At 37.4% G+C, this 25,678-nt stretch overlaps 1 protein-coding gene across 2 annotated transcripts; it reads right to left on the bottom strand.

The window, feature by feature from the left end:
* Positions 1-527: 527 nt before the first annotated feature.
* Positions 528-25,477, bottom strand: LOC131573764 (solute carrier family 13 member 1-like). Of its 2 annotated transcripts, XM_058827995.1 has the most exons (16): positions 25,351-25,477; positions 23,419-23,547; positions 22,504-22,640; positions 19,133-19,320; positions 18,475-18,532; positions 18,328-18,394; positions 17,663-17,826; positions 14,956-15,075; positions 13,707-13,805; positions 13,516-13,617; positions 7,872-7,955; positions 7,652-7,755; positions 6,673-6,782; positions 5,850-6,011; positions 3,475-3,612; positions 528-3,375 (listed from the first exon to the last, which is right to left on the bottom strand). In XM_058827995.1, the coding sequence occupies exons 1-16, from the start codon at positions 25,447-25,449 to the stop codon at positions 3,232-3,234; spliced, it is 1,905 nt and encodes a 634-aa protein (XP_058683978.1). In that variant the 5' UTR covers positions 25,450-25,477; the 3' UTR covers positions 528-3,231. The 2 variants fall into 2 exon arrangements, with proteins under 2 accessions (XP_058683978.1, XP_058683979.1); XM_058827996.1 differs by lacking the exon at positions 7,872-7,955.
* Between the last annotated feature and the right edge of the window lie 201 nt (positions 25,478-25,678).

The following is a 25,678-nucleotide window of genomic DNA, read 5'->3' on the forward strand; positions in this document are numbered from 1 at the left end:
TGTTTCTGCTGGTGCTTAGCATAGTGATCTGTGCCTGCAGTCCAAGCTATATCCACTCCTTGGGTACCCAGATCTCCACACTCTGAAATTCTTTTTCCTCCATTTCAGTGCTCTCAGGTGGGGAATATAATATCAATATTAATCCCTGCACTGCAGGGTTGTTAATTTGTACTTAAAACATTCCTAAAAGCTTTAAAAATAAGTTAGTAATAATAACAAATAATCTCAAACGTTCCATCTGACCCATCCTTAAACTACTGGAAAACAAGTCAAAAATCCTGCTGAGACCCTATTTTCCCAGTACTACCAACTTGATTGTTCATAACTGGCTTACTTGCAGGATACAGTCTCCAAAAACATCATGCTTAATCATTTTCTTTTGTCACTAATTTAGTACATCATGACACAAATAAGATGCTGATTGCTGAGAGTCAGTTTATATATAAATCTGCATTTCATTTCAACAAATTATAAAAACCTGAGGTCCAAGAGATGAGCAACTTTACAAATCTCTCCCTTATCTCTTTTATTATCCACTGTATACACCAATTTTAGTCACAGTAGTTTTTGAAAACACATCCTTCATTAAACAATTCTACTATTTTTTCTTCTTTACTAAGATACTTAACCATAATTTATGCCGTGAAAAAAGAGTTTAGGGAAATTCTGTGACAGAATGACATGAGGGTTCAGACATGTCAGGCCTTTGTTGTCATACTGATTCTATGAATAATCCAGAAAATAACATAAATGAACTGCTGAAAATCAACTGACACAAACAGCTTCAGCTTTACTGAAAACTGTATCACTTGTGATGGTGGACAAGAGTTCTCATAACTGGTGCAAAATGGTTATTTTCTTCCATGAAGATATACAACTTGAAGAGAGAATACTGGTGTCAAAGCCTGATTTAATGGAGAAGTGCATTCATGGACCCCTGTAGACCTCATCATCATATTCAAGGCTAAGGTTATAACAGCCAATTCTGTACTGGGAAAATTAATAAAAGTCAGGGGCAGCTCAGGAGCAGTTAACAGATTTCCTTTGGCTAAACAACAGTTGCCACATGATTGTAAGGCTTTGCAGAGCAGACCTGTAAAAATGTCACATCCAGTGGGAGTGGTGAACATAAGGCCACAAAGCGGACTTTTTTGTGGTTCATGAAAAAGTAAAAAAACACCAGTTTTTCAAACAGAAAATAATCTATCCCAAATAAAAGGGAGAATAATGAGTTTATTATCCTGAAATTATTATGTTTGCTTATTTGTTTAAAGATAAAATATTTCACCACAAGGACAGTAAATCACTGGAGAACATCAGTCAGAGAAATTGTGCATGTTGGGTTTCATGTTGGAGAGTTTCAAGATGTCTAGACAAATCCCTGAGCAACCTGATCTGAGCAGAGTAATAACCTTGTTTTGAGCAAGACTGGATGCTTCTGAGATCCCTTCCACTTGAAATGCTGTTATTCACTCTTTCCACTGCTCTTGAATAATCGGGAAATTACTGACAAAATTGGAAGGTGATAACTTAAAGTAAGACCACTCTTTGCCTGCAGAACCAAAGGCCTGAACAAGCCACAAGCTCCTTCACTGCACATGCTTCTGGGAAAGTACCATATAATATAATCCAGGATTTGTATCTTGGATTAGTTACTTGTATCAGTATTTCCCTCTGGTACCTGACTTCATTGGCCAAGTGTTGTATATCTGTAATAATAATCATTACTGCAGGGGATCAATAAACATTATTTGTATAGTGGCAGCTCCTGATTGCCCCAGTGATGGTCATAGTCCTATTTTGCCACTCTATAAAAAATTGTGATAGCAGCCTCAATCAACTGCTAAAAGTGTGGTGTCATGCACCAGTACTTACTTCAATACGTACACAGAACTTAAAGTGCTTCTTTAATAATTCACTGCAGCTGAACCTGCAACTCATAGCTACAGGAAACTAACTACATATACAACAATGTTATACACTGCATTCTGGCATTACAGAGGTCATGACTGACATCTCTAAATACACACTACCAAAAATAAATGTAAACCATTAATCAAAAACCAAAAGCATTTGTTGTTGTTGTTAAGAAAAATGGACACTATCTTTAAAAGACAGATTGATGTTTACTGCTGTCATACAGGCATCCTAAGGCATGATCCAATCTAAATACATCCAGATGTCATTCAGACTACTAATTACATGCTTTGTGCAAATTTTCATGGATCTTCACGACAGGTAAGGCTATAGTCTTTACGGTGAAAAATGTGTAACAACCAAATAGAACATAATTTGAAGATATCTTTGAACTCCAGCTTACATTCTGACCACATTGCACTGTTTTGTGTTTAGAACATTGCAATATTAACACAGTCTAGTAACCTTAAACTGCCACCTATCCTGCAGATATCATGAGCCTCCTGGTGAAGATGTACTTGACTGACTGTTAAATCTTCATCTCTGACTTATGGTTTCATTCCTGAAGGGGATATATTTACTTTTGGCAGAGAGGTATGATGATAATTTAGCCTCCATGTGTACAGATCAGCTCAGATCTATCAACATACGTCTATCCAGAAAAATAGATATTTTTTTTTTACAAGAGCAACAACATATTTTAGTGAGGTCCTGGGAGGATGTAGGCTAAACATACGCTTAAGTATGCATTCTCCTTCCAGGTTACAAGGTGCTTAATAGATAAAGTGCTGTGTAAGTGGCCATGCTGCTCTTCTCCATTTTCTGTGCATTTTTTACTAGATTGTAAACTATGGGTTCAAGACAGTCCCCTCCCTGATCTTTTGTTTGTGATCAACACAGTTCCAAACAGAGCTTGAATATAGAAAACCGACATGCTCTCTGACAACTCCCAAATAAGTAATAACAAGGATTTGTATTTGAAATAATAAAATCCAAATTTTGTTATTTTGCTACCCTGAGAATGGGGGGAAATTGCCAGTGATAATGGCTATGCACATTTATTTTTACCTTCATAACATGAAGATATAAAAATTCAGACTAGCTGAACTAGATTAGAAACCTGATCTAACTATGATCTTTAGAAAGTCTAGCACTCTTCCTGATTAGACTCTCAGACTGGATCATCAGTCTCTGGGACTGTGAAATACAGCATTTATAGTAATGTAGATCCTTATCATTGTGGTGACCGAAAGCATTTTAAGTGACTCACCACATGCGAGGAAAAAAAAAGAAACTGTTTTTTGTTGGTTTTTTTTACAGCCCAGTGCCATTTGTAGTTGGAATGTTGGGTGCCCAGCTTGGGTAAGTATAGAGATCAAATACAGGCACTATCCATGTCATAATTGCAAGCATAACTACAGCAACTCCAATGATGTTAATGCCCAAGCCAGCTTTCACCTAAAGAAGAAAAAAAGGAAACAGAAATGTGCATCAAGACAGTGAAGAAAAATTTTTAAATGCCAAAAATCCCCTTTAGGACTTTTGCTTAAAACTCACCATGTCCATAATTGTTAAATGACCATATGAAAACACAATGGCATTGGCTGGGTTTGCTACAGGAAGCAGGAACGCAAAGGAAGTACACAAGGTAGCAGGTATCAAAATGAAAAGTGGGTTCACATGGATGGCTTCAGCCTACCAAAAAATGAGAGTACAGCTGTCAAGGGATGTATTTGCCAAATTAAATACAGAAATTCTATACTTTAATATACTTTCTATATTAACACAAGTGAAATGTGAATGGAACTGCCAATTTAAACGAGAAATCACCTTTTTGGGAAAATAATTTTTTTAAGAACAGTACACAGGCACGGAAAGCAAAAGCACTGCAAGAAAGATGAAAAAGCTGAATTTGTATATAATACATTATTGATGATCCAGATAAAGGGATCACATGTACCCTCAGTAAAGCTGTGAATGACACTCTGTTGGGTGGGAGTGTTGATCTGCTGGAGAGTAGGAGGTCTCTGCAGAGGGATCTGGACAGGCTGGATGGATAAGGTTCAACAGGACCAAATGCTAGGTCCTGCCCTAGGGTCACAACAGCAGCAGGCAGTGCCACAGGCTGGGGGCAGACAGGTGGCAAAGATGCCTGGTGGAAGAGGACCTGGCTGTGTTGGCTGACAGCAGCTGAACTTGAGCCAGGGTGTGCCCAGGTGGCCAAGAAGGACAGTGCCATCCTGGCCTGTATCAGCAATGGTGTGGCCAGCAGGGCCAGGGCAGGGATTGTCCCCTGTACTGGGCACTGTTGTGGCCACACTTTGAGTGCTTTGTCCAGCTCTGGGCCCTTTGCTACACGAAGGACATCGAGGTGCTGGAGTGTGTCCAGAGAAGGGCAACGGAACTGGGGAAGGGTCAGGAGCACAAGTCCTTATGAAGAGCAGCTGAAGGGGCTGGGGATGGTCAGCCTGGGGAAAGGCATCTCAGGGGAGACCTTATCACTCTCTACAACTCCCTGAAAAGAAGGTGGTAGAAGCTGGTCTCTTCTCCCTGGCTAACAATAGGACAAGAGGAAATGGCTTCAAGCTGCACCAAGGGAGGTTCAGGTTGGACATCAGTAAGAATTTCTTTAGTGAAAGGGTTAAACATTGGAATGGACTCCACATGGAAGTGGTGGAGTCATCATCTGTGGAAGCTTCCAAAAAACAATTGGACAGAGCAGTTAGTGTCATGGTTATTTGGCAAAGTGGTTATCAGTCAAAGGTTGGACACGATGCTCTCAAAAATCTTTTCCAACCTAAATGATTCTGTAATTCTGTGAAAAGAGGAGTACCATTTATTTGAAAGAAAGAGAAAAAGCATTAGTATGTGTCAAGGCTGGCCAAGAGGAAAAGCTACAGACTGGAAGACAATCAGGAAGTTTTGAAGAAGAAAGAATTGGATGTTTTGATAAAGATAGTGAGAAGAAAGAACAGAATTGATCTAGGGACAGAAGAAATGTGAATTACATACAAAGTACATCTATTAGCCCTCTCTTCTCTTTGTGACAACATGCAGTGTTAACCATTTTTGCTGAAGATGCAGTCCTGAAGAAGCCTGAAGAGAACTGTTCTTTTAAGATCTTCAAATGTTCACAAATTGTAACGACAGCATCAATTTTCACATGTTGAACTGAAATGGAGTTTTCTGAGGTAATTTTCTTCACAGTAGTTTGTATGCTTTGGAGTTGAGCTGAACACAGTGTTGACAATATAGGGATGTTTTCCTTCTGGCTGAGCAGTACTTACACAGAGCAAAGTGTGAGCAGAACTTTTCTTACTGCCACCTTGATGAGGAGGCTGGGGTGGAATTGGTAGGAAACACAGTCGGGACAGCTGACCCCAACTGACCAAGGGGATATTCCACAGCGTATGGCATTATGCTCAGTACATGTAGCAGGGTGAGTTTGGAGTGGTGGCATTTCTTTCCTCAAGTAACTGTCACGTTTGATAGGGCCCTGCTCTCCTGGAGATGGCTGAACAGCAGCCTGCCTGGGGAAGCAGTGAATTAATTACTTGTTTTGCTTTGCTTACATGTGGGGCTTTTGCTTTCCCTGTTAAGTTGTCTTCATCTGAACCCATGAGTTTTCTAGCTTTTCCCTTTCTAATTCTGTCCAGGACTCCACTGGTGTGGGAGTGAGCAAGCAGCCGGCTTTGGCTTGATTGCCATCTGGGTTTAAATCATGAAATGAACTTTTATCTAATTTTTCTAATTTTTCAGCATCTCTTGTTAGAAACACCTTAAGCAACCAAATATCCAGTGCATAATATAGGACAGCAAAAAATGTGCATGAGGTGTTCTATTGAGACTTTATAAAACTCTTCATTGAGCAGCTGCATTATTACATGGATGATAGAGGAGATTCAGACTAAAAATAAGCTTGTTATACTCACCAAAGGAGAAAGTATGGGCAAAAAGATCGTGATAGTAGCTGGGTTGCTGGCTACTTCTGTTACTGAAGTGACAATAAGGCAGGATATCAGGATAACCAGCCACAGGGGTAATGATCCTAGAGGGGTCAATTTACTTGCTACCCACTCAGAAAGTTTCGAAACCTGTGTAAGGAATGTGAGAACATGATTATGTTTAGCAAGTCACTGAAAGGGAAATGTAAAAAATGGTATATAAAAAATGGTATATAACAGGACTTTACTCATCTTCTAATTGTGAAGTATTTAGGTAAAAGAGAAAAATCTGAAATATTTTCCGTATTTCTGCCACATGTTTTTAAGACCATTTTTCTAATTCGATGGTACCCTATAGGAGCCCATGCAAACTATATTCCATTTATTTATATTTGCATCACTGAGATGGTTAGAGGAACCTTAATCACCAAATGGTAATATGTGTATATAAGGCTTCATATCCAGAGTCTAGATCCAAAGCTGCCTGATTTACTGGAGTATCCATGAGGCTCCACATGGGAATTATCTCAGTGACATTAAGGCTTTGGAAACAGTGTCTTCACAAATCCTGCCCCCATCAGATTTATAGTAAGAAAGAGTAGTCATCATTGTGCATAGCCTTGGAAGACATAGGAAACTTATTTTTCTCTAAACCTGCTTTCTGAACATCTTGAACATTTGTCACATTTATCCTGTTCAACACTGCAATAGAATAACTTGCTAAAATAAGAGAATAACTGTGAATTCACTGCATGTCTGAGTTGCTCCTGATGTGCGTTATTTGTTCAGTATCTTCTATAAATTGTATTACCTCGCAGCCGTCTGCCAGTGCAAACCCGCCACCAACAAGAATAGCTATTTCCCAGGGCATGCATGACTGAAATTCCTTCCAAGTAATCAGGGGAGTGTAATCAAAAACAGCTAGAAAAAATAAAATAAAAAAAATATAGCTCCCCAACCAACATTTAAAAGCATATTGACAAGCTCTTGAAATAATCTTCCTGAGGAAGTACTTGGAAATAATTCAAGCACAAAAACTTCATCGTTGTAACATGAACAAAGTCTGACAGAAACAATCTGTGCTTCCAGGGTCAGATCTTTAACTGGGGAAAACTGTCACACCTTGTAGATGTTAGAGCTGTGATGGTTTCCACCAGGGAAGCACTGGTCCCTTTCCCCTCCTTCCCTATGTGGAAGACAGCTGTGGGATATCAATGAGTTGAATCAGTAAAACTGTGTTATTCAGACAGATTGCTGAGAAAATGTTATTTCACTTAGACTCCTTTAGGTTCTGACCTTGCATTCTCTGTGAACCCCTAGATCCCATTGCTTTCAGCAGCACACCTGAACACATAAAGAGGACCAGCCAGCAATGGATGGCAAAAACCCAAAAATTCTGAAGAGGAAAAATTACATTATGAATTAATGTACAGTTTTGAGTTTTATAGGGTACCCTAATTGAGCAGTAACATTTTCAAAACATAAGCCTATCCCTGCCCCATGCAGTCCCATTCCAAAGCCCATTGCAGTCAGCGGGAAGATGGTTTCCATTGGTGTCCATGGGCTGCAGGTAGCAGCTTCCTGCACAGCCCTAGCTCCTGCTGCTCACATTGTATAATTGTTGGCACTGACTTCCAGGCCAGGGATGCTTTATACCCCAGTGCTTTATATCCTCTAAGACTTCAGCATCAGTATTTAACAACGTTCCTCTATACAGTGCAGCAAGTTACATTTACAGTAGCATCTTAAATACCTTATTGTAGTAAAATTGACATCAAAATATACTCAACTGTTTTCTCCATTTGATGTCCTAGGCAAAGTTTTTGCTGGAATAATAAAGAACAGGAGGCCTATGGCTAAGGCAGCTGTTGAATCCGTAATATAGCTTTTATACCTAAGGAGAAGTTAACAAGAAAAAAACTACATAAATATATATAGTCTGTAGAAGGAGGGAAGTAGAGAGGAAGAGGATAGGATAGCAGAAAAGTGCACAGTCTGCTGTGGACTGACCATAACCCTTTTTCCTCATTCCTTGCACCACTGGCTGTGGTGGAAAGAGGTAGAGGAGTAAGAAATGAAGGAGTCAGGTTGAGCCTGGAAAAAAGAGGATGGGGGCAAAGTGTTTAAATTTTTGTCTTTTTTCTCTCATCATCCAACTCTATTTTTAATTTGCAGTTAAATTAATTTTTCCCATATCAAGTCTGCCCATAATGGTAACTGATAAGCAATCAGTTATCCCTGTCTTTATCTTGACCCACAAGCTATTTGACCTAATTTTCTCCCCTGTCCTGCTGAGAAGAGGCAGTGAGAAAGTGTCTGGGAGGGCACCCGGCAGACAGTCAAGGTCAGCTCCTCATATTTACAGAAATTTTTGCTGCAGGCCTTTTAAATTCATAAATAAACATCTTGGGTAAGCATGTGTTATTTTGCCACACAGAAATAGGGTGAGGGAGAGGGATATTCAGGAGTAGCTGATGCTTAAATAACATTTTAATGATAAATTTGATAATTTTATATTTAATAATAATAAATTTAATATGTTCTGCAATGGATTCAGTTTAAGAGGCATTAAAGAGCACAGTGCATACCCACAAAGGGCAATGCTTTTGTAGCTGAGCTTTATTATCATCCTCCTATGGCTGTTATTACTGGGGTCACAGTCACAAGGGTCATATTTGATTTTGGTCATTTCCAGTGCCTAAGAACTGTTTGCACTGCTGGCTCTTAAACTGCTTCAATATCCTTCTAACTTGTAAAGAGCAGCCCCAAGATCAGACAAGGTGCAAAGCTGAGCTTTAAGGCCATAACACATCCAAGCCTGTTACGCAATGTTAGCTGGTGACATATCCCAGTCTGTCTCATTTCAGTCAAGGTAGTGATTAAAATGAATAGAAATTTTACTGAAGAAAGCTAAGCAAACATTTTCTTAACCTTGTTATTTTTTTTCTGTTTTCTACAAGTCCTTCTGTAAGATTTTCTGAACCAATACACCAATATATTTGTTCTTTCAGCTTCAGACCATATGCTTTCTAAATATTCAGCTACAGTAAGTCCAATAATAACTTCCCATCAGATCTTCCCAGCAGCTTAACGTTTTGTACTGACCCAGAGCTTTTCACCAAAGGGAAAAATGTTTCTCTCAGTTGTATACTACAAATATCTAATCTGATGTATCCCTTTGCTCTCTTAGGTGAAATAAAAAAAAAAAAAAACAACAAACCCTTAATACACATAGCTGACTTACACCAAAACCAGCATAATTTTAGCTAACACTGTCACAAAATGAAGATGCCATAGAAGTTGAAGTGATTTTTTGATATTTTCTGTCTCCTGCTTCCTAGTGTCTGCCTGCATAGAAAATAAATTTTGAAAAAATGTTACTATATTTTTATGGTTTATTAAAGTTCTGCTTGTATACCATCTTTAGCCTAGGACCAGATGCACCAGGTCTAGAAATCCAAAATGTCTTCCCCTTGGATCCTAGCCTAAATTCTTTCAAAACTTGCTAGAAGTTTTGAAGGAAAGTAAGATCTAGGTACAGAAACAATCCATACTGACACTTTCCTCTAGGCAGCTCCATTTTCATGGGATGGTTGAGTTTGAAAGGGGCCTCAGGAGGTTTTCTGGTCCAACCCTCTCTGCTCAGGCAGAGTCAGAGCCAGCAGCCCAGGACTATGTTCAGACAGTTTTTTAATATCTTCAAGGATGGAAAATCCAAAACCTCTCTGGGTCACCATCACAGGTAAAAAACATTTCCTGATGCTCAGGAGGGATCCTGTAAGTTTGATTTTGTGCCTCTTGACTCTCATCGTGTCACTGAGCCCCACTAAAAAACGCCTGACTCTTTGCTCCCTCTCACATAGTTTTAAACATTGTCAAGGTGACCCTGCAGCCCCTTCCTGCAGGGATTGTCCTTCTCCAGATGCAGGACTTTGCATAAGTAGTCCAGCTGAACCAGGGAGTGCAACTTTTTGCTCACAAACTTGGTATTCCTGATGCAAAACATCATTCTCACAAAACCTGCTTGGGACACACACAACATCCTGCCATCAGTCAAACTATTATGAGGACACACACGTGACGCCATTCCAAACAGAAGCTTTTCAATCATTATCAAATTTTGAGACAAATATTTTTAAAAGCCTATTTATCCAAGTTGTAATACATATGCATACATAGCATATACAACATCTAGCTGCTTGTAAGGGTGCAAATCTGATTGTGCTATAAGCAAGCAAAAAACCTGTTGATTCATGAGACCTCACAATGACTCCAACTGAGACCATTATAGAGAACATGGCTATGGACAAAAATACATAGTGGTCTTGTATTAGAAGTAAAGGAAGCAATAAATCATGAAGAAAAAAAATACAGTATATTCAGGCAATAATCTGAGGAAGAGTGAGGGAAGCCCAGCTTGCCCACATCAGCTGTAATCATCTGCAGCTCAGTGCTGAACTTTCTGTTTCTTATGAGGCTCATAAACCCAAAGGCCAAAGGCCAACCTGGAACTCCTCTAATTGAAGCCAATATCCTAAAGCCTGGAATCAGACCAGGACATAGAAGGAAACTGCTGTAGCAGAAATGATGTTTGATCCAGTGGTGTCAACAGATGGGAAGGAAACATGCATTTTTATCCTGCTCTGCTCTCTATAATGCTATACAATATTTATTAAAACATCCTGTCTTCTGCTCACAGAAAGACATTACAGGTGGAGGGCAAGACAGCAAAGGAAGGTTTTGTCTTTAATATATATCTAATTTTTTCTTAAGAAAAATTAACTAGTAGAGGTAATGTATTTTTGAAAGGCATCTAATAAAGCTGGAAATGATGGGCTCTACTCAATACTGCTACAGCAGAAATTGTATTAAAAATTTGCTGACAGTATAAAAAGTAGCTCTTAAAAAGTATGAAAGTAATAGAATTAAATAGCGGTATTTCCGCTGGGATTTCAAAAGTATTGGTGTTTGCATATTAAAGGGGTATTCAGTAATGTGAGGATGCACACAAGGGTCTGAGCGTATGAACATGGGTGGTGACAGTGATGGGAAATTTTGTTTGAAGCAAAGATTTAAGCATTTCATTTAGTTCATCAAGTAAAGCTTATAAGGTGAAATAATCATAAGATACATATACTTTTAAAGCACAGGAAGAGTTTTTGATCCAACAGAGAAAGACAAAAATAGATAGCTGGAAGCTATATTCAGACAGAAAGCAATATGTTAGTTTGTCTTTTTTAGTTTGACAACAGACATGACTATCAAGGAAGTTAGCAAATTCCAAAATCTGAAGTACCTGGACTTTGCCACCCTAACATCAAGTCTGATTTCTTTCTGGAAATTCAGGTTTTGATAGAATAAATTCCAGCTGGGTTTAACGCATGGAACAGTGTAACACTTTTGATCTTCAGCATGTTAGTATAAATGATCAGACAGCCCTCTCTGGTTTAAGACCCTGAGGGTGGCACAATTCCCACCTCATAGGACCCACTCACTAGTCTAGGAGTGACACTGTGGCTTTTTGTAGGGTAAAAGCTCTTTTCAGGTGGCAGAACTTCCCGTAGGCCTTATTGAGATTGTAGGATAAAACTTGCTTTGGTAAGCAAGTGCTATCAGATTTCTCTAAGGGTGAAGAATATTTCCTTAGAGTTGTTTCCTGTACCATAAAATTTAAGAAGCTGTGCACATCCCTATCTCTGTACTTAAATCCAAAACACTGAGCAATTTTTTTATGCAGGTGTCTTAGGGAACAAGTATGTAAGAGATGTAATCCACAGTTCAGTGCACTGCTACAAGCTTTTTGGACATCACAGCAACAGAAATACTGTTCCTGAGATCTGAAGGGTTTTCCCATTTCTTTGTTGTTGCTCTTGTTTAGTTTGGATTTTATTTCTATGCATATGCCTTGCCCACAGCTGTACCTGTGCTGACCCTATGCTCCATTCATGTATCTTCACTGAGAATTTTTTGTTGCTCAGAAAGTGTTAACCTAACTTCTTGGTTTTATGCCTGTTAATATAATTGATTGATAAATTAAAACTATCTAGAAATAGGGTATGAATAGTAAGAGACACTTTCTTTCCTCCTAAAGTATATAAGTAAATTTGTTTCTCCTCGGGTTAGCTCACAACATAATTCGGCCTAATGTGATATGACACATGCTTGCAGTTCCTTCCAAGGACAGCATTAGAGAGCATCCACAAAGTAACATCCCTGTGCTGAACCTGTAACCCTGCTCATTTCTGAGAATGTTATTTCCTATTAATGAACAAAATCCTCAGACAATGATAACCAGCTTCAGATAGAAACATGTGGCTCTCTGGATGGAAAAATTTGAACCATAAGTCCCATATTTGAAAGGTCGTTTTCTGTGCCTGTCTTTCAGTTTAATATGTACCTCTTTAAACAATGCTGGGTGAGCCCTGTGTGTTCATAGGAAGCAGGAAGAGAAGCCAACTCAGCCTGATTGCTTAGCTAGCTGATTACTTAATTAGGTCACCACTCCAAAACACTTTAAGAGTATATTGTTTCATATCTGGCCATGATCATCAGCTCTGCTGTTGTTGTAAGGGAAAAACAAGTGTTCTTTTTCAATTTTTTTCTGATTATTAAAAGTAAATAGTATTAAAACAATCTTCGGTTTTAATACACTTTTTAATGGTGGTTTTTTTCACAAACTAATTTTGTGTTACAATTTAAATCTTTGAAGTGCTACAATTATTCCTTGTGACATCCCCGCCCAGACTTTCTGGAAGAGCACTGGGAAGGTGTGTAAGTGGTGGAAATTTATTTAAAGAGAGAAGGCATGATGTATGTGTGTTCACATGAAATTTATCACAAACACACAGAAAAACAAAATGAAAAATCACCCTCCTAGTCTAGGCCTATTACTGGCCTTCAGGATAGCCAGTAATGAGTGTTAAATCCATAAGGACCTAAAAAGCATTAAGTCTTACTTGTCCCAGTCATGCAACTACTTCCCACCACTCCAGAGCAAAACTCAAAACTTTATCACAGAAAAACAGAACTGAAATGATGGCAATTACAGCAAGAGAAAAGGAGACATCACGGTAATACAAGTTCCTGTAAGACTAACTGATTACTTAGGAAAAGAAATCCAGGTGATCCTGGAGAATCTGCAGCAGAAGAAAAAAAATAAAATAGTTATTGAGTTTTTGGTGTTTAGTTGAACTATGACTTTAAGGAAGTTATGTATGGACAGACAGTAATTTATATCATTAATTTCAGCTGTCAAAGCAGGGGGATGCTGCTCTGTACACATATAAGTGTGCTGTCACTAAGGGCAGTAGATCAAAAAATTCTAACCAGACTTATTCTTTACATTTCACATTTGATGAGGAAGTGGGATACTGTGGCATCACTTGTTATGTATTCTCCCTCACCATATTAAGCCTAAAATCTAGTAATAATCCCTCTTAAGAGGTACTTTATCCTATAACAGGTTTAACACATTTCAGGTAATGCTCGCATACATGTGTGAAGTTGCTGGAATTTATCTTCTGTGTACACTACAAAGGTTGGAAACAAGTTTGGCCCAGTAAATTTCTGAAATATTGAAAGTACTTTAATTTTTGAAAATTGGTAAGAAAAGAAGTACAGTACAGTTCTTGGCTTATCAAAAGAGATCACTTACTTTGGGAAAAGTGAAGACCATCCTGGGATGAAGCCAGGATCTCTGGTGAACCACAGGAGGGTCATTAGAATGAACAGGACAAGTGTAACAGTTTCTGGGTAGCTATAGCGGAAGTAGAAGGAATTATAAATTTTCCTGAATTAATACTTGGATTTACCTGCTCTTGTTTGCAGATTTATAGTTTGAAATACCTAATTGGTCCAAGTTTCTTGTACTCCTCCTGAATCACCTTTGATGAGGCCTCTTCTCTAGCTGTTTTCTTCTTGCCACACCTAAACATGTTTTTAAAACTGGAATGTAAAGCAGCAATATTGAATGATGAGTTAATAGTGTATACAGAAAAAGTATCCAACCAATAGCACTTGATAAATGAAAAATCATCATTTTACAATGCAGCATCTCCCATTTAGTTATCACACATCAAACTGAGCATACTGGAATTAATTGACAATGTCCAGTGGGAGACTGGAGACAGAGGCAGCAACAAAATGTGTCCTGTTATTGACCAGCTCATTTGGCCAGGAAGGATGAAATTTTAATCATGTGAACTGATTGAAAGAATCATATATATAACTCTATTTAATGAGAGTCTCTTTAGATCTATGGCTTTGCTTTACTTTGCTTTGAATTGAAAAAGTTTTTATCAAAGTATTGATCAACAGAATATTTGCTACAAGCCAGGTTTTTATTCTTGGATAAGACTCTTACACAATGTTATAAAGAACATTATTTAAAAAAATAAAGAAAAATGCAACTATAAATGTTCACATATAAAATGGTAAGCATGGGATGATTCTGTCTGCTTAAAACTAATCTCACTTTTCATCTTGCACCATAAGTAGCCACGTAAGTTTGGAAGGCTGGTGTCCCACCTACCTCTCCAGGTGTTAGCAAACTCATGGAAAAAAAGAATCATCCCAAAAGAAGTATCGTTCTCTCCAAAATCATAAAAGCCCAAGCTCTGTGGAGAAACAGAGACCCTACCATACCATATAAATTTAGGAAAAGCAGAAGCTTCCTACCTCACATGTACAAATACAGTAATCCAGTTTATAACAGACATTGTTCAAGTATTCACACAAATGCCTCACTCCATCTATTCCTATGACTCTTCCAGTCAAAAAAAATTGTATATAATTTCAGCATTCTCCTGTCTTGCACACATGCACTGGTTAATGATGATGTGTGTACATTATAAAGTGAGTACACCCATTTGTGGTGTGGACTTTTCACACTGGGCTGAATAGTCCAGGATCTTTGTTTTAGGAAATTCTTGTCCCAGCCTGAGAGACTGAGCCATACTAATCAAGGTTGCAAAATCACTGTTTATGCATCTTCTTCCTATTGAGCCTATTAAACTAAGATGCAATATTTACTCATGGTACAAATTATCTTTTATATCAATAACCTTTAGTTTTATTTATTATACCATTCACTTACTCAAACCCAAGAAAAAGCCACTGGAGCCAGACCCAGGATAGCAGCAAGATAATAACTGCGATGGGGATGGAAAGGATAAACCAGGATCCAAAATTGATGCACTGGCAACCTGGGTAACGTCTGAATGAAAGCAAAAAAAAAAAAGTTTAGATCACCTTTGCAAAGGAATGAAGACTTGTGAGAATTGCCAGAAAGCACTGCTGATGGAAAGTATTTCTGGCTGGCAGCAGACTTCAGCATGAGGTGTCCTGTGGTATCGTCCTGCCTCACCCTCCCATCCTGTTCCTGGTCATCGTGACCACTACAGGAACCAGCTGTACCAGTTATTTGAGCAATGGATCATCAAATGACACTGACTGAGGTGTGTCTAAAGTGAGTTCAGGGAGCAAGGGAGGGCCCTGCACAGCCTAAGGGATGTTAGGACTATAAAGAAACAGAACTTGAAAGAAAGGATTTTTTTGAGACGAGAATTTCACACAAGAAAATATATTCAAATGAAAAAGCTCCAATGCAGAAGACAACAGTGGAAGCACCACTGAAACGTGTATTGTTTAGATTTCCATAAGTGATTAAAAACTGATAAAAATTATTACTACTTATTTCCATAAATGCTCATTGTCCAAGTGGATGATCTCTCCACTCACCTTGTCTCTTTGAGGCCGTCTCAATCTACTGTTTGTAAATGTGGGTCACTGAAGCAGAGCTCCCTTCCATGTGCATTTAAGAAAAGGAGAAAGGCTTTGGCTCTCTGAAAGAAATTCCTTTACTCTTGAATTTGATTGATGCCAGATAGGCAAAAAGGCAGAGTGAAAACAGCTTGTTTTCCAATTTACTTTGTGAACAGAAGTTACTCTTTCTTTGAGTTCCTCCAGCTCTACTGAAAGAGCTTGTAATGCTAGAAGTGAGAAAATTCAGGTCTGGTTGAGTACCCTTCCTTCTTGATGCAAAAATCAGATGGAAGGGAAAGAAAAATATCCAGACAGAGGACATCCTAATGACTATTTCCAATTATTAGCCAGTCTTTTGTATTACAGATCTTGCTAGAAGGAAAATAATTGTGATGATTCCATAGAGTGCTTAAAGCTTTAAGTGCTTGTTATAAATGCTTTCTCCAGTATTGTGCAAATTTTAGGTTTGATCTATATGTACTATGATGCTTATATATATTGCAAATAAAGTGCTAGCAGGGACCAAACTTAAACCCCTGTCTTTTTTTTGGAGTGATGCTCCAAGTTGCGACTGTACATAATGATGGGACAATGAAACTCCCAATATAACAATACAGAAGATCGAAAGCATTGTGCTGTTACATCATTTATTGATTACATGGCTGTGTACCTTTTATTACATGGTTAGCCACATCAATTTTTGAGAGTAAAAATTCCAAGATAAGAAAGATTTGACATCAGTGTAGGAATGATCTAACATTGCATCACTTGCAAAAGTGTTTATGATCTTTCCTGAAATATATGCAATAATTTCTTATTGAGCAACAAAATGAGCTCTTGAAAACTTTATACTAAAGAATCAGTTCCATTGCAAAATGTTAGTTTATTGTACAATAAGGTTCTACAATACATATTGTAGAACAATACAATATTGTACAAAGGTCCTACAGTAAATTTGTACAGGGATGAATATTTGTGTAAGCATTTCTTGTAATCTGAATATTGAAGCTAGGTATTCTTTATCTCCACAGCAAATATTCCTCAATTAGAATGGATGATCAGTTTAAATGTTGCTGGTTTTTTTAAAATCTATTACACAGTTCTGGTTGGATTATCTGCTATTGTGGGATTACCTACGACAGGTCATGACTGAAGCAAGGATGGACAGGACACACTGATTTCTTTTCTAGACCTATTTCCTCTGGAAAATGAACAAGTGTGATTTATTTTAATAATCCTCCATCTACAGTGATTTGGTGTCAATAGCAGTAAACTTTCTGCAGGCAAACACTACAAATGCTAATAATAACTGATCTTCAACAATTTTGTCATGTGCAATACAAAACAGTGGATGGAAGGCAAAAAAGGATTTAGTTTTATTTTGTTTTATTTTAAGATTGGAGTAGGACTATTTCTGACAATGGTAATTTGTAGAAATAAAAAATAAGATCAGCAAGAATTATTGGATTTCAAGGGGTTTGGAATGAAACATCCCAATTTTCTTTTCAAAGACGTTCTACTTAAATAAGAAAATGAATATTAAAATACGCTTTAGAAAACCTTAAAACATTGTTCAGTTGAATGCAAAGTTTCAGACTGCCTTGAAATTATTTGCTTTTTTGTTGATTAATTGTCCTGTATTTCTCATTTTGACTTTGCTTAGCCTTCTGAAAGTTTCCTGATGCTCTTTGCTAAACATACTGAACTTATTTCCTGTTGTACTTATAAATTAATAACATCTCTTTAGATAGTGCCTGTTCTATTCATGCTAAGTAGTGCTTTCCTTCTAGAAAGGAGCTACCCAAAAAGTAAAGTACTACTTAACCAAACAATGGTCATCTTGTTCCATGTGTTGGCAGATCACTTATGGACTTTCCCCATCTCCTTAACAGACAATTAAGAAAAGCAATAGAATGAAATAATATCAAATCAAAAGGCAAGGTTTCTAATGTGATTTAGGGGAGCCATGTGAGAGCTCAAGAAAGAAAGTTAAAATTCTGGACTAAGAAGAAAACAAATAATATAATATAGTCTCTTACGAATTGAAGTGCTCAGTAAAAATCAGATTAGTCGATGTTCCTGTGATTGTTGTCAGTCCTCCAATGGTAGCAGAATAAGCCACACATAAGCACATCACTTTGAAAATCCCACTGTATTTGTCCTTTCTGCTTTTCCTCTGTGCTTCAGTAGATGATAGGTTCTGCTTAGAAAGTATATACACCAATTAATGTATAAGAAGGGCTCATCATCAGGCACAAAAATATAACTTGAGGGTATCTCAGAAGAGCCAGAAAATTTACTGGCAATATATTTGTCTGCAGTGTGGTTTGGTTCACAGTTACACTGTTAATGCAATTATTCATGTAAAGGAAAAGGAGGCAGAGTCAAATCCTGAAGTCCTTTCTGTCCTGATCTGCCTGAGTCTTTACAGAACTGCCTCTGTGTAGATTGATGCGTATACACAGGCCTCATTTATAGAGTTTGCACTCAGGTGAGGTTGCTTAAAATTGTGTAAAATGGAAGGACAAAATCAGTAATGAAAGAGCTATACAAGCAAAGTGTGTACATGTGTGTAACTACAGGTATCATTCTTATTCACATGCAACCAGCTTCATTGCAACCTGTGCCATTTTAGGTGTGGCACAGAAGTCAGATTTAGGTTAAAACTAAGTTTCACTGCATGATAAAAGGACACTTTAAGTACCTGCTCATTTCCTTTTTCATTTTCCTTTTCAACTGTGCATACAGTACTGCACACATTGTTGTTATATCTGGAAAAACAAAGGCATGTATTGTAACAAACAGATACTCTATTTAGATGAATTCTTAGGACAGAATTAATAACGATTACCCATTAACTTGTTTTTCTTTCTCTTTCCAATCTGGGTTTTCATATTCTCCTATATTTTCTGTAAGACAGTGATGCAAAGACAGAAGAGCTCATTTAAGGGAGTAAAACTGAAAAGGCTCCATCAGCATGTCTCATCCCATGCACTCACTTCACACCATCCCATCAATACATTTGCCAATTACCAATTTCAGAAACAGTTGATATGTACCCTAGCCCTTCATGATTCCTGTTCCTTGGAATCTGAATCTTCTAAAGAGGAGAAATATTTCTAATTTACAATCCCACTGTGTAGGTAATCAGTTTAGATTCAGTTGTTCTTCCAACATTACCCTATAGTTTAAAGAGCTCCTTTTTTGTGCTAACATTTAAGCCTTAGGGTATCTATAACCTGGAGTCATATTTCTTTCCAGCCAGCTTATGAGGCTGATAAGCCAGCCCCTTCCCTTGTCCCCTCCTCTCATCCAACTGCCACCTTCTGCACCTGTTCAGTTTTAACTAATCTTTGTGACCATGAGAGAGCTCACACACAGTAATCCAAGAGAAGTCTCACAGTGAAGCATGTGATGATACAAGTACTTCTCAGGACATTTAATTGTGCTTGCTGTGCCAATTACTGCTGAGTGAGGGTGGCAAAGTCAGAACTGCAGCGTGTGCCTACCGTCCAGCTCCAGTGCTGGGTTGGTGGAGCCATTAGAGCAGGACATCTCCAGCTCATCAGCTTCTGCTTCAGCTCTGATGATCTGCTGAGCTACAGCTTCTACGATTGGCATCACCATGGCAGCAGCAGAGGTGTTGCTGAGCCACATGGACAAGAAAGCACAGCTAACCATGAAACCCAGCACAAGCCTGGAATAGGAGAGAAGAGTCTATGACTGCTACAGTTACACCTCCTATCATCAGTCTATTTCATATAAATAGAGAACTTTGTAAGCAGAAAAGCTGAAACACTGAAAATTTAAAGCTTGTAATTTTGAGAACATTTTTGAATTAAAATTGTCTCAATCTAAGATACTGAAATTACCATATTTTAAGGTTCAAATATGTTATAAATTGAAGAAGAAGCAATAATATTTATTTACAGAATTATACTATATTTGAACCATCTTTGAAGAAAGAGTGCCATGCATATCACATATTCAAATGAGAGTCAAAATGGCTACACTGCTGATGTTATTAATCTTGTATTGTACAGTCTAAGTCAAAACCCTGGAGTTATCACTTAGACTCTAGACATACCAATTCAGTTGTTATAGGAAGAAATATTAAAAATTCAGAAGTGGTACAAAACTTAGTTCTTATTCAGAGCACCAAGACAAGTGTGGGCATTGTTTGGGCTTCAATAAATGTCATCTTATTAAATGGGAAAGCGAAGGTCATTAAAATTCCTTAATCTGGTTTTGGCTCAGCTTTTTCTAAGTTTACTACAAGTAATAATACAATACACTGAATTGCATCAATGACTGAAAAATCAAACATTCCAGGTCATTCCTGGTGAAGCTGGATTGTAAATTATGAATACAGGTCACTATGTTGTTTTTAACACATTTCTTGGGGTGGGAAATGTGAACAGTCCTCTTGACTCCCTGTTCCCAGGCACTGTTACTGACATTAAACACCTGCCACACATCATCACAGCAAGAGAACTCAGGGGAGGGATGATGCTGTTGCACCTTTCTCTCAGAAGACATCTGCACAATTTGTAAAGTTCTTTGCCCAGCCTTGATCAGAAGCTTCAGAAAAAATGTCAGATTTACTTAGTACATGAAGCCAATATAGAAATTATACAAAAATAATGTAAACATTATTTGATTATGTAAAAAAAAAAATCAAAATGTCCCTCATAGCCTTTAATTTCAGCTAAAAGCAAAAACATATCAAACTGGATTTTTTTCTCTGTAGGGGGAACCTTGTCTTTCCCTATGGACTTTTAATTGTATAGTGATGAAGTGACCTGTAGACCAGTAAGTCACAGACCTTACTAAACACAAATTGTCATCAGTAGTGTAAAACCTATTAATTTAGGCAGTTTTCCATTTGGTCCTCAGACAGGAGCTGAGGAAGAATTGTGTTTCTTCTGCAGAAAATATGGGTCAGAATATGCACACTGAAGATGAATTTTCACACTGTAGAAAAATGCCATTTTAGTAGAACTTGCAAGAGGATTTATTAAGGGATTCATTAATGTATTTCAAAACTATTCATCATAAATTTCCAGCATTGGATGGATTGATGGTCGGGTATAATGGATGGTCAGGTGACCATTTAGTACAATGTGGTGGGCTCTACTGAGAAAATCTAAAAGTGATTACAAAATAATAAAATATATCCTCTCCTGTTCAGCCCCAGTTTTCCTGCATTATTTTCTCTATGGTATTGTTAAAAACTTATCATGCATGGAATCTTGGATAATTATTTCATTATATCCAACTATAAAGTCACTCTGCTTTGGAGTGCACAATCAGTATTTTATTATCCTTTCTAGTCCTTGCAGGTTGCATAGATGTATTCACATTTCTCTGCTAGTCTGCAGACTTTACTGCATAGCTCAAATGACAGAAAGCCATGATCACAGAATAATCTGGGCTGTGAAAAACCCTTAAGATCATCAAGTCCAACCATAAACATAACACTGCCAAGTCCACCACTAAACTATGTTCTTAAGTGCCACATCTACACATCCTCAAATATCTCATGGATCGTGACTCAATCACTTCCCTTGGCATCCAGTTTCAATGCCAGACCAACCATTCACTGAAGAAATTTTTCCTTTTATCCAATCTAATCCTCCTCTGGCACAGCTTGAAGCCATTTCCTCTTGTCTTTTCACTTCTCACCTGGGAGAAGAGGCTGACATTCCCTTGGCTACAGCTTCCTTTCAGGGAGTCATATGGTCACCCCTGAGATGCTTTTTCTACAGACTAAAGAACCCCAGCTCCCTCAGCTGCTCCTCATAAAACTCATGCTTCACACCCTTCACGAGCTTCATTGTCCTTCTCTGGACTTGCACCAACACCTCAATGTCCTTCTTCTAGTGAGGGGCCTAGAGCTGAACACAGGATTTTTTCCAAAGAGAAAGCTACCAGCTATCAAAAGAGGCAGAATTAAATCAAAATACATGTGATATTTAAAATAAGGTCAGTCAAATTACTGAGGAATAGAAATAATTCAGCATTCCTATGAAGTGTCATTAATTAAATCACTTAAGAGGCACCTTATTTTTTAGACCTGGGGTTTCTGGTTTTCTGAACATTTGTTTCCTTTCTGCTTCATGGCAAGGAGTCATGAGCATGATTTATTCTGTGAGGATAATCTTGCTCCATAGATCTTATGTGCAGCCTTACTGGTATGCTGGCAGATGACTCTGTCAGCCTAAACCTTTTCTGCAACTTTGTAAAGCAAGCAAAGAACAGTTCTTTCACTTCCTAAGATATATGTTGAGAGTGAGTAAGCAGAGATTGTGATTTCTTTTCCCTTAGCACCTCATCCAGCTGAAGAAGTGCCTATCCTTTGATATTTTTTCATATGTAGACAAAGGAAAACACCTTAAGTAAGGACATTATGTTAATGTGTTTTTCCTTCCCCCACCACCTGCTTAGTTTTATGATTTTGTTTCCTCCTCACTATGTATTTCAATTAGTTTTGCATTTTTGGGAATGTCCAGAATTATGAGAACACTGTTAAAATAAAAAAATTTGGCACAGAACAGATTGTATGCTGTAAGCATTGGGTGGGAATGTTCCAACGACCATCAAGAAACAGGACCCCTATATTATTCACAAACTAATCATACTTTTTGTTCAGAAGGATCCTTATTATGAACAGAAGTACTGCAGGGAACTTTCAATTAGGGTTTCAACAAAATATTAAAATGTCACCTATAAACCATTCACATCAATTTAAATATCTACTTTGTTCAAGTAGAAAAGAAAGGTTGGATTTCTACTGTAGAAAAAGCAGTAGCCAATTATTTCTGGAACACATAGCTTTCCACAAGTATTATTGTCCTTCAAGACATTGTTTAGCACATACCATGCAGGGTTGACACCCACCAGCATCACCATTTTTAAAGCCACTCTTTTGTGAAGATTCCATTTTTCTATTGACGTTGCCAAACAAATTACTCCAATCAGCAGCAGGTGGAAGTCTTTAAAATAAGCAGATGCTACCTAAAACAAAATTAAAAACCCCAAAAAATCAAAAAAGAAAACAAACCCATTTTTAAAACAATTAAATGGTGAATTTCTTTTAGTATTTGGTAATATCATTTTAATGAAAAATATCAGTAAGATTATATTATGAAATAAATAAAGAGACTCTTTTTTTTTTCCTTAAAATGAAACTGTTAAAATTAAGTTCATTGAAACTGTTCAATTAATTTAACCAGGTGATTCAAGAATAAATGCACTAAAGTGCATATGGTTAAAACAAAATAAAAAATAAAGCTTAGAATAGAACAACCCAAAATCATCAGTCACATCTCCCATACATAGTAAATCAGCAATTAAATGGTGTTTTTGTTACTTTTTTATCTATCCAACAGGTAAAATAAAAACTTTAAGCATAGACTTAGATTATGATTATTTGTGATTTCATCCCTTTGGCATGAAGATGAATACTCAGCAGTTTGCACATGGGGTCATTATTGTGACATTTTGCCTCTGTAAGGATATTTCATAACTACCTGGCATTTTCCCATCAACTGGCATCTAAACACTGATCCACTGTCTAGAAGAAATTATTGAAGAAATTATTAAAAAAATTATTCAAGAAACGTGAACAAGTCCTGAAGACAAAGCACGCAAGCAAGTCTTGAGGTAGACCCATTGTGATTGGCACTCAGAAAATCCATGGATTTGCCTGACATGTTTCAACACTATGTGTTTCACTCTTTGGAGTTTTGATTCCTGAAATGCACTGTATAAAAGAGAGAAATATAAAGATTACCTGCTTGGATCCCATTATACCAAACAACGGGAACATAAAGGCAGGAAGCAAAGCTGAAACAGCCAGTGGCAAAGCTTCTGTGAGCCAAAAGATGGCAATTACAAACAATGTGTATGCACATTCTGCTTCCTAGAATACAAAAGGCACCAATAAAAAACATGAATTGATCATCCAGGAGAAAAAAAACATCACAATTCAAAAAGTACAGCTCCATCATTAGAGAGATTCCTCACACCTGGAAAATGTATGAGTCAAAGAACCTGAATTTAGTTTAGTTATTGTGTGCTATTAACAATCCTGCTGAGATATGAAACTCAGTAAAAGCAGTGTAGAGATTTTTTTCTAAGAGATAGTAAAATTATTTAAATTCTATCACTCAGGAAAGGTGGGAAAAAAGTCAGCTGCCTATTCCTTCAAGGACAATTAATCATCTAGGTCATTCTGGAGCATTCTCAGGCCATGAATTCCAACAGATCAAAGGCATTCTGCCTCTGTCAGCAAACCTTTAAGACTCCAGTAGTACTCACGGTCAATAACTCGTCAAATTTTTCTCTCCTGAAATTTTGTCATCAGTAGCAATAAGGCAAGGATATCATCTAACAAAAAAGGTATCATGCAAGCCTGATAAGAAACACAGCTTTTGTTTTTAAGGCTTGTAATTTTAGTGAGTATCTTTTGTTTCAGCTCCTTAAAACCAGGAATTCTTTTCTTTATTCCTTTTTTTTTCTCCCAGGAGAATAATTTCCAATGTTGCCTGGAAAATGCAGCGCCAGACAAATATATTAACGTGAAGTAAACTTAGTTTCTTTCAGAGTATTGGAAATATCTTTTGTGTAGTTTTTAATTTATATTTCTGCTTTTAAGGAAAATGGTTTGGAACTCTTAGTGCCATTGTTTAGAGTATGAAATTACTCAACATCAGCAGAGATGGTTTGTACTGGGAAAGGAACAACTTAATGATGTGGCTCTTGGAACCTTAGACTGGAAAACAACAATATTAAACCTAAGTCAGTGAGATGTGGCTATCATTTATTTTGGGGAAGAAATTTTTGTTATGTAACAATGTTTGTTATGAAACAATTTGAAAATATCCATTCACCTAGCAAATGTTCATCTCACTTAAGTGAGACATTAAGAATTTCCCATGAGTTTCCTCTCAGAACGGAAACTGAAATATTGAAAACTGTGATGTGAGAGTGTGAAGCACATTACTCTGTAACCACCATAAACTGTGGTGCAAGGACTTCTGAACCAAATTTTCATGTATTGTCATACGTAGTGTATAATGCACACATGATAACACATCTCAGAATTCCATTTCATTCATCAGAGCTGTACCAAATAGAGTCACTAATGACGTTGTTAGATAGCTGTTTCAACAGCTTGGAGTTGTCACAAGAGTTAGTGAGTGCCAGAACTTACTTCAAGTAAAATAGAACTATGGTGTCCTGTCATACATATTGCTCTATTTAGGAACCAAAGGGAATTTGTCAGATCACTGATTTCAGTAATTTCCTATCAGACAGCACAAAATGTGATGAACTTAAAATCCTTCATTAAACAAAAAGTAATTGCAGCTCTTTTTCTGACAATTCATCTCCACTGTCAATCATACAGAGCTGTTTAAAAGAGTCCAGAAAACAATAATGAGAACAATATTTTCAATGTAGCCCAGATGTTGTTAGAAAGCAAATATGTGATTCAGAGCTTCATGCATCCAGTACAGAATTTTACATTGAAGCTCTCTTCTCTATGTTTCTGTGAAAATACACTCTGTTGACAAAAAAAAATAATCACAATGCAAACATTATTATTCATTTAAGGTCCCTTCCAACTCAAACTATCTGTGATTATGTTAATCTGAAAAGGTCTGGGAATCTCAGTCTTTACATGCAGGTGCAAAATAATTATCTCTCCAAGCAGGTCACTTACTTTGGTTTTGATGACAAGTGGAAGTGGAAGTAAAAGCAGTGGGGTGAGGACAATGAGCAGGAACCTTCGGTAAACCAGGAGGTATCTAAGAATCTTCATGGTTGATGGCTGTTAGATGAACTTTCCTGAAGAAACTGCCAAAAAACATGTCTGACTTTAAATAGCTGACTCTGATTAATATTTTTCCAAGCTATCACCTTTAGCCATTGCTAAAGCAGGCCAGTAAAGCAAGTTAAAATTAAATCTGGGTCTTTATTGTTTTAGTGAGTTTATTAACAGTAGGTTGATAAGATAAGTGTTCTCCTTAAACCAAGGCTAGATGTTAGCC

Source organism: Poecile atricapillus, chromosome Z, assembly GCF_030490865.1.
Source record: "Poecile atricapillus isolate bPoeAtr1 chromosome Z, bPoeAtr1.hap1, whole genome shotgun sequence".
Lineage (NCBI taxonomy): Eukaryota > Metazoa > Chordata > Aves > Passeriformes > Paridae > Poecile > Poecile atricapillus.

Coding starts and splice junctions, on each gene's coding strand:
- LOC131573764 (XM_058827995.1), bottom strand. CDS start 25,449: ATGAAGATTCTTAGATACCTCCTGGTTTACCGAAGGTTCCTGCTCATT. Junction 13,618..13,706: donor AAGAAACTTGGACCAATTAG/GTATTTCAAACT, acceptor CTTCCGCTATAG/CTACCCAGAAACTGTTACAC. Junction 7,956..13,515: donor TGGTCTTCACTTTTCCCAAA/GTAAGTGATCTC, acceptor TCTTTTTTCCAG/GCTCAACCTGACTCCTTCAT.